The 15,202-nt window shown below is 46.6% G+C and overlaps 1 protein-coding gene across 6 annotated transcripts in view; it reads left to right on the top strand.

Moving 5' to 3' along the window:
- Positions 1-15,202, top strand: part of LOC115205625 (actin-binding LIM protein 3) — an 86,685-nt gene that overhangs the window by 31,291 nt on the left and 40,192 nt on the right. For all 6 annotated transcript variants that reach the window (XM_029771798.1, XM_029771796.1, XM_029771797.1 and 3 more), the window contains exons 3-6: positions 7,831-8,014; positions 9,071-9,186; positions 9,731-9,857; positions 10,266-10,359. In XM_029771798.1, coding sequence (XP_029627658.1) covers positions 7,831-8,014; positions 9,071-9,186; positions 9,731-9,857; positions 10,266-10,359 — 521 coding nt within the window. The remainder of the gene's footprint in view (positions 1-7,830; positions 8,015-9,070; positions 9,187-9,730; positions 9,858-10,265; positions 10,360-15,202) is intronic.

Below are 15,202 nucleotides of genomic sequence, written 5' to 3'. Positions count from 1 at the left end.
TGATCAAACACTGCCCGAAAGCGGCGGGAGAAATCCTCGTAGTTTTCCCGAGTTGGGTCTTCCACCTCACAGATAGCGTTGGCCCACTCTAGGGCTTTACCAGTCAAACAGGAGATGAGGGCGCTCACTCTCTCGCGTCCCAAGGGCGGCGGCCAGACAGCCGCCAGGTAGAGCTCTAGCTGGAGTAGGAACCCCTGACACCCGGCAGCTGCTCCGTCATACGCTCCCGGGAGCGAGAGCCGAATCCCACCGGATCCAGACGGCGGTTGGATAGGATCCAGAGGTGTACCGGGCGGTAGTGTGGCTGAGTCGACGGGACATCCTTTCCTCTCCACTCTCTCCATGGTCAGCAGCACGTCATCCATGGCCGTCAGTAGATCCTGGATCATTTTAGCCTGCTGCTGAACGTGCTCATCTAGCTGATTAGGAGAACTGGCTGCTCCTGCTGACTCCATTGGTGGTCGGTGATTCTGTAACGGTTCTTCTTAGAGAAGTGGAGGAGTCAAGCGCAGGACACAGGGATGAAGGTAAACCAAAACGTGTTTACTAAAATATTCAATCCATCTTCTCATAAAATACATAGTCTGGAGAAAACACCTCCAACAACACTAAACGGACAAACAATCACCGACAAGACAAACAGGAAATGCAGAGGTTTAAATAATGAACATAATTAGGGAAACTCAAAACAGGTGTACACAATAAAGACAAAACCAAACGAACAGTGAAACATCGATCGGTGGCAATTAGTAAGCCGGTGACGTCGACCGCCGAACGCCGCCCGAACAAGGAGAGGGGTCGACTTCGGCGGGAGTTGTGACAGTGACCTCACCTGGTTTAAGTGATGTCTCTAGAGACAATAGCTCTCTCATCGTCACTCAATGCCTAGGTTTACCTCCACTGTACTTACATCCTACCATACCTTTGTCTGTACATTATGCATTAAATCTATTCTACTGCACCCAGAAACCTGCTCCTTTTACTCTCTCTTCCGAACGCACTAGACGGCCAGTTCTTATAGCCTTTAGCCGTACCCTTTTCCTACTCCTCCTCTGCTCCTCTGGTGATGTAGAGGTTAATCCAGGCCCTGCAGTGCCTAGCTCCACTCCCATTCCCCAGGCACTCTCATTTGTTGACTTCTGTAACCATAAAAGCCTTGGTTTCGTGCATGTTAACATTAGAAGCGTCCTCGCTAAGTTTGTTTTATTCCCTGCTTTAGCACACTCTGCCATCCTATATGTCCTAGTCGTGTCTGAACCCTGGCTTAGGAAGGTCACCAAAAACCCTGAAATTTCCATCCCTAACTATAACATTTTCCGACAAGATAGAACTGCTAAAAAGAGGGCAGAGTTGCAATCTACGGCAGAGATAGCCTGCAGAGTTCTGTCTTACTATCCAGGTCTGTCCCCAAACAATTTGAGCTTCTACTTTTAAAAATCCACCTTTCTAGAAACAAGTCTCTCACCATTGCCGATTGCTGTAGACCACCTTCTGCCCCCAGCTGTGCCCTGGACACCATATTTGAATTGATTGCCCCCCATCTATCTTCAGAGCTCGTGCTGTTAGGTGACCTAAACTTGGACATGCTTAACTTGGCCAGGTCGCAGTTGTAAATGACAACTTGTTCTCAACTAGCCTACCTGGTTAAATAAAGGTGCATTTAAAAAAAAAAAGTTTTAAAGGTTGACTGCCATGCAGTGTCTTAGACTGTTGCGCCACTCAGGCGCTGTACAACAAGAACGGTCGGGAGTGGGCTACACTACAACAGTAAGAGCAAAATAATCCTAACAGAATATTATAATAAAACCTTAGTGTAACAAAAGTTTTAGAAAGTAATACTGAAGTCGTACACAATTATCAGTTTCTATTTAGATTTATGTCACCCATTCATTGTCAGTTAGAGACACGGTAGACCCAAAAGCATAATCAGTGCTGTAACTCCCCCTTGCGCTCGTCTGGAGCAATGAAGTGTTGATGCAGGGTACAATGCAATGCATACTAAACCACAAATGAACTCTAAGTACCGCATCATAATCACAAAACTTTTAATGGAGCAACCACTATAGTCACTTTACCCCTAACTACATGTACAGTAAAATTTACTTAGACTAACCTGTTCCGCCGAACACATTGACTCGGTACCGGTACCCCCTGTACATAGTCTCGTAATTACAGTGGGGGAAAAAGTATTTGATCCCCTGCTGATTTTGTACGTTTGCCCACTGATAAAGAAACGATCAGTATATAATTTTAATGGTAGGTTTATTTGACAGTGAGAGACAGAATAACAACAAAAATATCCAGAAAAACGCATGTCAAAAATGTTATAAATTGATTTGCATTTTAATGAGGGAAATAAGTATTTGACCCCCTCTCAATCAGAAAGATTTCTGGCTCCCAGGTGACTTTTATACAGGTAACGAGCTGAGATTAGGAGCACACTCTTAAAGGGAGTGCTCCTAACCGCAGCTTGTTACCTGTAAAAAAGACACCTGTCCACAGAAGCAATCAATCAATCAGATTGCAAACTCTCCACCATGGCCAAGACCAAAGAGCTCTCCAAGGATGTCAGGGACAAGATTGTAGACCTACACAAGGCTGGAATGGGCTACAAGACCATCGCCAAGTAGCTTGGTGAGAAGGTGACAACAGTTGGTGCGATTATTCGCAAATGGAAGAAACACAAAATAACTGTCGATCTCCCTTGGCCTGGGGCTCCACGCAAGATCTCACCTCGTGGAATTGCAATCATCATGAGAACGGTGAGCAATCAGCCCAGAACTACACGGGAGGATCTTGTCAATGATCTCAAGGCAGCTGGGACCATAGTCACCAAGAAAACAATTGGTAACACACTACGCTGTGAAGGACTGAAATCCTGCAGCGCCCACAAGGTCCCCCTGCTCAAGAAAGCACATATACATGCCCATCTGAAGTTTGCCAATGAACATCTGAACGATTCAGAGGACAACTGGGTGAAAGTGTTGTGGTCAGATGAGAACAAAATGGAGCTCTTTGGCATCAACTCAACTCGCCGTGTTTGGAGGAGGAGGAATACTGCCTATGACCCCAAGAACACCATCCCCACCGTCAAAAATGGAGGTGGAAACATTATATTTTGGGGTGTTTTTCTGCTAAGGGGACAGGACAACTTCACCGCATCAAAGGGACAATGGTCGGGGCCATGTACCGTCAAATCTTGGGTAAGAACCTCCTTCCCTCAGCCAGGGCATTGAAAATGGGATGTGGATGGGTATTCCAGCATGACAATGACCCAAAACACACGGCCAAGGCAACAAAGGAGTGGCTCAAGAAGAAGCACATTAACGTCCTGGAGTGGCCTAGCCAGTCTCCAGACTTTAATCCCATATTAAATCTGTGGAGGGAGCTGAAAGTTCGAGTTGCCAAACGTCAGCCTCGAAACCTTAATGACTTGGAGAAGATCTGCAAAGAGGATGGGACAAAATCCCTCGTGAGATGTGTGCAAACCTGGTGGCCAACTACAAGAAACGTCTGACCTCTGTGATTGCCCACAAGGGTTTTGCAACCAAGTACTAAGTCATGTTTTGCAGAGGGGTCAAATACTTATTTCCCTCATTAAAATGCAAAACATTTTATAAAATTTTGGACATGCGTTTTTCTGGATTTTTTTGTTGTTATTCTGTCTCTCACTGTTCAAATAAACCTACCATTAAAATTATAGACTGATCATTTCTTTGTCAGTGGGCAAACATACAAAATCAGCAGGCGATCAAATACTTTTTTCCCTCACTGTAAGGGGATGACAACCAGGTAAGAGGCAATCCGTAATTTCAATTAAGACATTTCTTAATTGAAATTACGGATTGCCTCTTACCTGGTTGTCATCCCCTTACAGTGAGGGAAAAAAGTATTTGATCGCCTGCTGATTTTGTATGTTTGCCCACTGACAAAGAAATTATCACTCTATAATTTTAATGGTAGGTTTATTTGAACATGAGCGAGCTAGGATGGACGTAGTCAATATAACTATTTGTTCAGCAATTTTGAAATGTACATTGACAGAATTCATAACATGGGTCGTTCTTGCAGTCTTCTCCCTGTACACCAAGTCAGAACTGTAGGATAAATAAATGGGGGCGTATAAGCAGACATCAGAACAGGAGGCTAAGTTATAAGGGGAAAAGGGACCAAATTATTAGGGTGAGGCACATGGGCTACTAACAGCTTACTACACAACATACACTTAGTATTACTTTCTTAGCTACAGAATACATATCTCCCTGGCATATTTCATAATTTATGCAGGACCATACAATACATTTTTGGACTCACCTTGTTGTGCTGTGCTCACTTGAACAGGAAGGTGGCGCGGAGGTCCTTCGTGGGCAAATGTTGTCATAAAAACTGTGTCATCAAAGTCAGGCATTCTCTGGATCTATCGTGTTTTTAAGACAACAGGGAACTCTGAAAAAAACTAAGTCTAATCATGACGTCAGTGATCTTCAGGTTGGAGCTCTGGAAAGAGGCCTGAGTTCCTGACTTGAAATTCTGAGTTTGATGACCGTTCAAAACGTATTTTCCCAGTCGGAGCTTGTTTTTTTTCAGAGTTCCCAGTTGTCTTGAACCACTGAAATCTGAGATTTCCCAGTTTTGAGTTTCCAGTTGTTTAGAACGTGGCAGAAATCATGCTGGATTGACAGCATGGACAATGTTGAATGTTTAGACCCTTAAACCCAGACTTGAACCACACACCCACTCCACTGAATAGCAGACTAGTGATTGCTTTGCAATGTTTGCAGTTAGCCACTGATTCCTTCCAAACCACTCATTGTTGAATTTGAGATTTCCAACTTGTTGTGTAATGTTTATGTCCAATTGCTGATGTTTGTTGTCTCATCTCTAATTTCTCGTCATAATTTTTGTTCATATGGCAAGGTTTGAAAAGGATTTGCCAGTAGATTGTCGACTTCATGATGATTCATGATGATGACTGCTAGCTAAGATTTTGAAAGTATGATGTTGACATGGTCAGCCCAATCAAAGCTACGATAGATATAATGGGATTTGACATTATTTTATCTGTGGCCAATGACCTTGAGCCTTCTTGGATGGGCACTTCTAATGTAACTCTATGGCAGAACACAAGGGACATTTTTTGGAGCTCTCCCTGTAGATTTTGCGGTGAGGTAGTGTCCCCATCAGTGACAGAACACGTGGCCAATCACGACCCAACTAGAGAACATTACCAACCCCTACGTGCCGTATTTTCCGCTGGCCTACCCACCACCACAGAAAGCACTGAGCTAGGCTGAAACACCTGCATGTTGGAGCTGCCCCACCACCACAGAAAGCACTGAGCTAGGCTGAAACACCTGCATGTTGGAGCTGCCCCACCACCACAGAAAGCACTGAGCTAGGCTGAAACACCTGCATGTTGGAGCTGCCCCACCACCACAGAAAGCACTGAGCTAGGCTGAAACACCTGCATGTTGGAGCTGCCCCACCACCACAGAAAGCACTGAGCTAGGCTGAAACACCTGCATGTAGGAGCTGCCCCACCACCACAGAAAGCACTGAGCTAGGCTGAAACACCTGCATGTTGGAGCTGCCCCACCACCACAGAAAGCACTGAGCTAGGCTGAAACACCTGCATGTAGGAGCTGCCCCACCACCACAGAAAGCACTGAGCTAGGCTGAAACACCTGCATGTTGGAGCTGCCCCACCACCACAGAAAGCACTGAGCTAGGCTGAAACACCTGCATGTAGGAGCTGCCCCACCACCACAGAAAGCACTGAGCTAGGCTGAAACACCTGCATGTTGGAGCTGCCCACCAGAGCTGCCTTACTCAAGAAAACAATAAAGAGACCATGTTAGCGACCAGCCCTGAATGACGGGTCGCCACTGGTAGTCTCTCTCTCTCTCTCGCTCTTTCCATTCCCCTCCCTTTCTCTCTCCATTCCCCTCTCTCTCACTCTCTCTATTCCCCTCTCTCGCTCTCTCCATTCCCCTCTCTTTCTCTCTCCATTCCCCTCTCTTTCTCTCTCTATTTCCCTCTCTTTCTCTCTCCATGTCCCTCTCTTTCTCTCTCCATGTCCCTCTCTTTCTCTCTCCATTCCCCTCTCTTTCTCTCTCCATTTCCCTCTCTTTCTCTCTCCATTTCCCTCTCTTTCTCTCTCCATTTCCCTCTCTTTCTCTCTCCATTCCCCTCTCTTTCTCTCTCCATTTCCCTCTCTTTCTCTCTCCATTCCCCTCTCTTTCTCTCTCCATTTCCCTCTCTTTCTCTCTCCATTTCCCTCTCTTTCTCTCTCCATTCCCCTCTCTTTCTCTCTCCATTTCCCTCTCTTTCTCTCTCCATTCCCCTCTCTTTCTCTCTCCATTCCCCTCTCTTTCTCTCTCTATTTCCCTCTCTTTCTCTCTCCATGTCCCTCTCTTTCTCTCTCCATGTCCCTCTCTTTCTCTCTCCATTCCCCTCTCTTTCTCTCTCCATTCCCCTCTCTTTCTCTCTCCATTCCCCTCTCTTTCTCTCTCCATTCCCCTCTCTTTCTCTCTCCATTCCCCTCTCTTTCTCTCTCCATTCCCCTCTCTTTCTCTCTCCATTTCCCTCTCTTTCTCTCTCCATTCCCCTCCCTTTCTCTCTCCATTCCCCTCTCTTTCTCTCTCCATTCCCCTCTCTTTCTCTCTCCATTTCCCTCTCTTTCTCTCTCCATTCCCCTCTCTTTCTCTCTCCATTCCCCTCTCTTTCTCTCTCCATTTCCCTCTCTTTCTCTCTCCATTCCCCTCTCTTTCTCTCTCCATTCCCCTCTCTTTCTCTCTCCATTCCCCTCTCTTTCTCTCTCCATTTCCCTCTCTTTCTCTCTCCATTTCCCTCTCTTTCTCTCTCCATTTCCCTCTCTTTCTCTCTCCATTCCCCTCTCTTTCTTTCTCTCTCTTCTGGTGGAGAACGTGGTGGTGTGTGATGAAATGTAGGAAAAGTCCTTTTGTTCCGTCTCATTGATCTATAATGATGGAGTCGTTTCTGGATCTTCTGGAGAAAATGAGTTTTCCACATTGTCTTTATTTTCACATCACAGCAAACTGTTAGCCACAAAATGTATACAGGACACCCAGAAACACACTCATGAACGCAAGTATGCAGGCACGCAAATACACACACACACAACCATGTTTATGTCTGTCTGTCTTTATTTTCTGTCTGGAGAAGTAGGGAGGAGGAAACCTAATGAAACCCAACAAAGTTCCTCTCTGTCTGAACCACCACTAAACAACCCTCTGAGCTCCCCATAAAGCACTAATTGGCTCATTTCGAACAGTTTACTGTGGAAGTGGGGCAGATGTGACCAACTCGGTCCAAATCCAGGATATAGACTAGCTTTGCCACCTAAGCTAAAGCCGAGGAATTACTGTAGCTTGCTGCAATCAGTTTTGTATTTAGTTTTTTCCGTGCTTGTTAATTTAGAATAGTTTGAGTGTTCAGTCTTTAACCTAATCCACTGTCTCTCTCTTTCTCTCTTTCTTTCCTCCTCTCCCTCCCTCTCTCTCCCATTCTCTCCCCCTCTCTCTCTCCCTCCCCTCTCTCTGTCTCGCTTTCTCCCCTCACTCTCCCCCATCTCTCTCTCACTCCCCCCTCTGTGTCTCTCTTCCTCCCCTCACTCTCTCCCATCTCTCTCTCTCTCTCACTCTCTCCCATCTCTCTCTCTCTCTCTCTCTCCCCATCTCTCTCTCACTCCCCCTTCTCTGTCGCTTTTTCTCCCCCCACCCTACCGTCTCTCTCCCCCCTGTCTCTCTCCCCCCTGTCTCTCTCTCTGCCCCATCTTTCTTTCTCTCCCCCATCTCTATCTCTCTCCAGTGTGTGGGTGTGGCCTGGCTAGATCTGGGTTCTATCAGAAGAGTGGTGAGTACATCTGTACGTCAGACTACCAGCGTCTGTATGGGACACGCTGTGACCGCTGTGATGGATTCATCACCGGGGAGGTGGTCTCTGCTCTGGGGAGGACCTACCACCCTACCTGCTTCGTCTGCAGTGTCTGCAGGTGCCCACAAGCACAGACATCCACACACAGACACACACACACGCACACACACACACACACACACAAACAATCTATTCCTGATTGATCAATTTGATCAAATGAAACAGTGAGTGTAAGGTTTAGCTATTTTGTAGTTAGCTCTGTCTTGCGTTTTCAGTGAACTGGTATTTTGAAAATGCAGCAGAGATGGTGGGAGACCGAGACAGAGATACAGAGCGTGCTGTCAGAGTGGGACAGAAATAGCAGCACTGCGTTTGTGGCCAGAGTTATGCAGCTTCCATTAAATATGTAGAGTAAAAAGTTGAAAGCACAGAGCAAGGCTGACGGTGCAGAGAGTGTCTGGAGGAAGAGACACACACGCAGGTAACAGCAAAGTCACACACACACACTCCTCTAGTCTACGACACCTCTAGTCTAGTACATCTAAGAACGTCAGCTATCTGAAAGCATCAAACCGTGGTCTCCAGACATGCCTGACAGCACACTAACATTCTGTAGGCCATCCAAGGACATCTTCCTCACAACTAAAGACATGATACCTGCTCTCACACAGCAAATATTCACTGACAACACACACATACACACACACACACACACACACACACACACACACACACACACACACACACACACACACACACACACACACACACACACACAAACACATACACACATACACACATACACACACACACACACACATACACACACATACACACACACACACATACAAACACACACATACACACCCACACACACACAGCCTTTTCTGGGTAAAGTAAGAGGTTGTTCCTGCATGTGTCTAAAGCTGGGCTTTATAGGCTTCTGAGTTAATTTTCCTCAGTCACTGTGAAACCAGTTTGTTTTGTGTGTGTGTGTGTGTGTGTGTGTCCTCATCCCGGCATGGCGTGAGAGCATTGGTTGTGCAGTGATGAGGACAATGACCAGGTGGCACCAGCTGTGGTGTCTCCCCTGGGCGCAGGGTGTGTGTGCGTGCATGCGTGTGTATGTGTACGCAAGTGTGTGTATTAATCAGTATGTATCTCCCCCATGCAGGAAGCCGTTCCCTATCGGAGACAGAGTGACGTTCAGTGGGAAGGACTGTGTGTGTCAGCAGTGTTCTCACACACTTGTCACCTCCAACGAACCAATCAAGATCCACGGACCCAGCCGTAAGTCCCGCCCTCTAGAGGTCTTCACGGGTCAGAAATGTTGTCCCTCTCTCACTTTTTTCTCTCACACCCCTAATTCTCTCACTTTTCTCGTCGCCTATTTCCCCCTCTCTCCCCTCCTCCTCCCTCTCCCACTCCACTCCCCCTCCACTCTCCCTTCTCTCTCTCCTCCACCCCCTCTCTCCCCCTCCCATCACCCTCTCCCCCTTCTCACCCCCTCCCATCTCCCCCCTCTTCTCCCCTCCCCTTTTCTCCCTCTTACCTCGTCCTCCCCTCCCTCCCCCTCGCTCCCCCTCCCTCTTTCCCTCTCCCCATCTCCCTCTCTCTCTCTCTCCCTCTCCCAATCCCCCCTACATTTCTCCCTCTCTCCCCCTCTCCCTCTCCCCTCCTACTCCCTCCCCCTCTCCCCCATTCTCTCCCTCCCCCTATCCCTCTCCCCATCTCCCCTTCTCTTCCCCCTCCTCTTCCTCCTCCTCTCCCCCTCCCTCTCCCCATCTCCCCCTCCTCTCCCCCTATCTCCCACCCCTCCTCCCTCTCTCTCCAGACTGTTCGGGGTGTGGAGAAGATATAAAACAGGGACAGTCTCTGCTGGCATTGGAGAAACAGTGGCATGTCAGCTGCTTCAAGTGTCAAACCTGCAACATGGTCCTCACTGGGGAATACATCAGCAAGTCAGTACACACACACACACACACGCATACACACACACACACGCACGCACACACGCACACAAGCACACACACACACACACACACACACACACACACACACACACACACACACACGTATATACACACAGACACTTGGGCATGCACACACACACAGACAGAAACCACACACACACACACACACACACAACCGCACACACAGACGTATGTACACATGGGCACTTGGGCATGCACACACACACACACACAGACAGACACACCACACACACACACACACACACACACACACACACACACACACACACACACACACACACACACACACACGCACACAGAGAGAGAGACCCTGATGATGTCATCAGATACATGTACACACACCTTTGATTGTAATTGTTTGCCTTTGTGTTTCAGGGACAATGTGCCGTACTGTGAGTCTGACTACCATGCCCAGTTTGGGGTTAAGTGTGAGACGTGCAGCAGATACATCAGTGGACGGGTACTGGAGGTGAACACTTATACACACTCCCCCTGGGGATCTATACTGTCCTCTGTGGCCCTCCCCTCTCATCTCCTCACCTCACCTCTTCTCTCTTCTCCTTTCCTCTTCTCTCCCCTCTTTGCTCCTCTCCTCTCCCCACATCTTCTCTTTTCTCCTTTCCTTTCCTTTCCTCACCTCTCCCCTCTCCTCTCATCTTCTCTCCCCTCCTCACCTCTCCTCACCTCTCGTCTTCTCTCGTCTCCTCACCTCTCTTCCCCTCATCTCTCCTCTCCTCACCTCATCTCTCCTCCTCACCTGTAATCTCACCTCCTCACCTCTCTTCTCCCCTCCTCACCTCCTCACCTCTCATTTCCCTTCCTCACCTCTCATCTCCTCTCATCACATCTCATCTCCCCTCCTCACCTCTCCTCTCCCCTCCTCACCTCTCATCTCCTCTCATCTCATCTCCCCTCCCCTCCTCACCTCTCATCTCCTCTCATCACATCTCCCCTCCTCACCTCTCATCTCCTCACCTCTCCTCTTCCCTCCTCACCTCTCATCTCCTTTAATCACATCTCCTCTCCCCTCCCCTCCTCACCTCACCTCTCATCTCCTCTCATCACATCTCCTCTCCCCTCCTCACCTCTCATCTCCACTCAACACATCTCCTCTCCCCTCATCACCTCCCATCTCCCCTCCTCACATCTCCTCTCATCACATCTTCCCTCCTCACCTCTCATCTCCCCACCTTTCCTCACCTCTCCCCTCCTCTCCTCCCCTCTCCCCTCCTCTGTGTGTGTGAAGTGCTCTGTGACTCTCCATCAGTCTGTCTCTCTCTGGGTTATTAATAGCTTCTACAACATGGCTGGCTTTATCTCCTGGCCTGTGGTGGGTGTGTGTCTGTGTTTGTGTTTATGGTGTGTGTGTGCATGTGTGTGCATGTGTGTGCATGTGTGTGCGTGTGTGTGCGTGTGTGTGCGTGTGTGTGTGTGTGTGTCCAGATACCAATGCTGTAGCTAGTAACAGTCTGAGAGTCTTCATTTATTACTTTACTCAAACAATGTAGTGTTTTGTTCATTAGTCCACTGATATGGTCCCAAAAAATGGTGCATGCCTCACCATGTCATCATATCATGCGAAACGTATCTCCACACTTTTTGCTTTTTAAAACTTAACTGCTAACATGCACAATGTTTGGGACCATATTAACAGTGGACTAATGAACAAAATACTGTGAGATGTTTTTGGTCCTTTAAAACAGTGAGAGAAGCCCATTTGATGAGATTGTTCCAGTAATGAGCAGTGAGAACACAGCAGGAGCTAGCAGGCCTCCTTTCCCTCCTGCCTCTCTGTCTCTGTCTCCAAGGTCTAATAGACCATTAGAGCTAGCAGGCCTCCTTTCCCTCCTGCCTCTCTGTCTCTGTCTCCAAGGTCTAATAGACCATTAGAGCTAGCAGGCCTGTCCTCCCTCCTGCCTCTCTGTCTCTGTCTCCAAAGTCTAATAGACCATTAGAGCTAGCAGGCCTGTCCTCCCTCCTGCCTCTCTGTCTCTGTCTCCAAGGTCTAATAGACCATTAGAGCTAGCAGGCCCAGCAGCCGTTAGAGACCCCAGGCCTCATTACAGACTCTTACCGTTAATGGCTGCCTCTGGGACCGCAGGTAAACGGGCCGTTCTCAAAACACACGAGCCGGAAGCTCGGAACACTGGAGACAGAAACAGAGCTCCCAGGGTGTGCTGAAGCCCCACAGCTTCAGAGCCACCTGAGACAGACGGAGGAAGCTGGTTGGAAATATGATTTAGTACTATCCACTGATCTGTACAGGACATGAATATTACACGGATCTGTACAGAAAGTGAATATTACAGGAAATGAATATTACACTGATCTGTACAGGAAATGAATATTACACTGATGTGTACAGGAAATGAATATTACACTGATCTGTACAGGAAATGAATATTACACTGATCTGTACAGGAACCTTACATATTACTCTGTGATTATGCAGCTCAGGCCCTCTCTCTCTCTCTGTGTGTCTCTCTCTTCCACTCTCTCTCTCTCTGTCTCTCTCTGTCTCTCTCTCTCTCTCTCTCTCTCTCTCTCTCTCTCTCTGTGTGTGTCTCTCTCTTCCACTCTCTCTCTCTCTCTCTCTCTGTGTCTCTCTCTCTCTCTCTGTGTGTGTGTCTCTCTCTCTCTCTGTATCTCTCTCTCTGTGTATCTCTCTCTCTGTATCTCTCTCTCTCTGTATCTCACTGTATCTCTCTCTCTCAATTCAATAGACTTTATTGACATGGCAAGTTAAATGACTTACATTGTTAAAGTATACAAAAAGCTAAAATGGTGGGACCAACAACAATATTAATAGTAGTAGTGGACATGGGGTTACCAGTAACAACAACTACAACAACAATATTAATGAGAATGACAATACATTAAAGTGATAGTAGTAGACCAGTGTCAACATGACTGAGAAGACACATGACATGGTATGAAATGGGAAATATTATTGACATTACATTGCAATTATCACTGCCTCAGGTTGTGGCAGGAGGACACATATTTGGCTGCCAAAACTGCACATTTTGGCTTTTCACCGAATACATACTTTGTACTGAATGAACATTTGGGGAAAGAAAGATTCTCTTAGGTCTGAGTATTTGTCAAAGTGTGATAGGAAATGCAGCTCTATCTCTACCTGTCCCCTGGAGCAGAGTGAGCACAGCCTGTCCTCTCTGGGCAGCTAGGTTTGCCTGTGACGACAGGTCTCTATAGCCAGACTGTGCTCACTGAGTCTGTACCTAGTCATTGTTTTCTCTCTCTCCCTGTCTGTCTCTCTCCCTGTCTGTCTCTCTCCCTGTCTGTCTCTTTCCCTCTCTCAATTCAATTCAAGGGGCTTTATTGGCATGGGAAACATATGTTAACATTGACAAAGCAAGTGAAGTAGATAATATACAGAACTGAAATAAACAATAAAAATGAACAGTAAACATTACATCACAAAAGTCATATTATGTATATATACAGTGTTGTAACGTTGTGCAAATGGTTAAAGTACAAAAGGGAAAATAAGTAAACATAAATATGGGCTGTATTTACAATGGTGTTTGTTCTTCACTGGTTGCGCTTTTCATGTGGCAACAGGTCACACATACTGCTGCTGTGATGGCACACTGTGGTATTTCACCCAGTAGATATGGGAGTTTATGAAAATTGGGTTTGTATTTTAATTCTTGTGGATCTGTATAATCTGAGGGAAATATGTGTCTCTAATATGGTCATACATTTGGCAGGAGGTTAGGAATTGCAGCTCAGTTTCCACCTCATTTTGTGGGCAGTGTGCACGTAGCCTGTCTTCTCTTGAGAGCCAGGTCTGTCTTCTCTTGAGAGCCAGGTCTGCCTACAGCAGCCATTCTCAATAGCAAGGCTATGCTCACTGAGTCTGTACATAGTCAAAGCTTTCCTTAATTTAGGGTCAGTCACAGTGGTCAGGTATTCTGCCACTATGTACTCTCTGTTTAGGGCCAATTCTTTCCAATGTGTCAAGTAATTATCTTTTTGTTTTCTCATGATGGGTCTAATTGTATTGCTGTCCTGGGGTCTGTTTATGTTTGTGAACAGAGACCCAGGACCAGCTTGCTTAGGGGACTCTTCTCCAGGTTCATCTCTCTGTAGGTGATGGATTTGTTATGGAAGGTTTGGGATTCGCTTCCTTTTAGGTGGTTGTATAATTTAACGTCTCTTTTCTGGATTTTGATAATTAGCGGGTATCGGCCTAATTCTGCTTTGCATAGATTATTTTGTGTTTTACGTTGTACACAGAGGATATTTTTGCCGAATTCTGCATGCAGAGTCTCAATTTGGTGTTTGTCCCATTTTGTGAATTCTTGGTTGGTGAGCGGACCCCAGACCTCACAACCATAAAGGGCAATTGGTTCTATAACTGATTCAAGTATTTTTAGCCAGATCCTAATTGGTATGTCAAATTTTATGTTCCTTTTGATGGCATAGAAGGCCCTTCTTGCCTTGTCTCTCAGATCGTTCACAGCTTTGTGGAAGTTACCTGTGGCGCTGATGTTTAGGCCGAGGTATGTATAGTTTTTTGTGTGTTTTAGGGCAACGGAGTCTAGATGGAATTTGTATTTGTGGTCCTGGCGACTGGACCTTTTTTGGAACATCATTATTTTTGTCTTACTGAGATTTACTGTCAGGGCCCAGGTCTGGCAGAATCTGTGCAGAAGTTCTGGGTGCTGCTGTAGGCCCTCCTTGGTTGGGGACAGAAGCACCAGATCATCAGCAAACAGTAGACATTTGACTTGAGATTCTAGTAAGGTGAGGCCGGGTGCTGCAGACTGTTCTAGTGCCCTCGCCAATTCGTTGATCTATATGTTGAAGAGGGTGGGGCTTAAGCTGCATGCCTGTCTCACCCCCCGGCCCTGTGGGAATAAATGTGTGTGTTTTTTGCCAATTTTAAGTGCACACTTGTTGTTTGTGTGCATGGATTTTATAATGTCTATCAATTTGTATAGCAGACCCTCATGCTAAATTGAGTCGAAGACTTTTTTGAAATCAACAAAGCATGAGAAGACTTTGCCTTTGTTTTTGTTTCTTTGTTTGTCTATTAGGGTGTGCAGGGTGAATACGTGGTCTGTCGTCCGATAATTTGTTAAAAATCAAATTTGACACTTGCTCAGTCTGCTGTTAATGATAATGCAGAGGATTTTTGAAGGTTGCTGTTGACGCATATCCCACGGTAGTTATTGGGGTCAAATTTGTCTCCACTTTTGGGGATTGGGGTGATCAGTCCTTGGTTCTAAATATTGAGGAAGATGCCAGAGCTAAGGATGAGGTTAAAGAGTTTAAGTATAGCC

Source organism: Salmo trutta, chromosome 13 (assembly GCF_901001165.1).
Source record: "Salmo trutta chromosome 13, fSalTru1.1, whole genome shotgun sequence".
NCBI classification, from domain to species: domain Eukaryota; kingdom Metazoa; phylum Chordata; class Actinopteri; order Salmoniformes; family Salmonidae; genus Salmo; species Salmo trutta.
The sequence above is the reverse complement of the archived record's forward strand: the minus strand, read 5'-3'. Positions and strand labels throughout refer to the sequence as shown.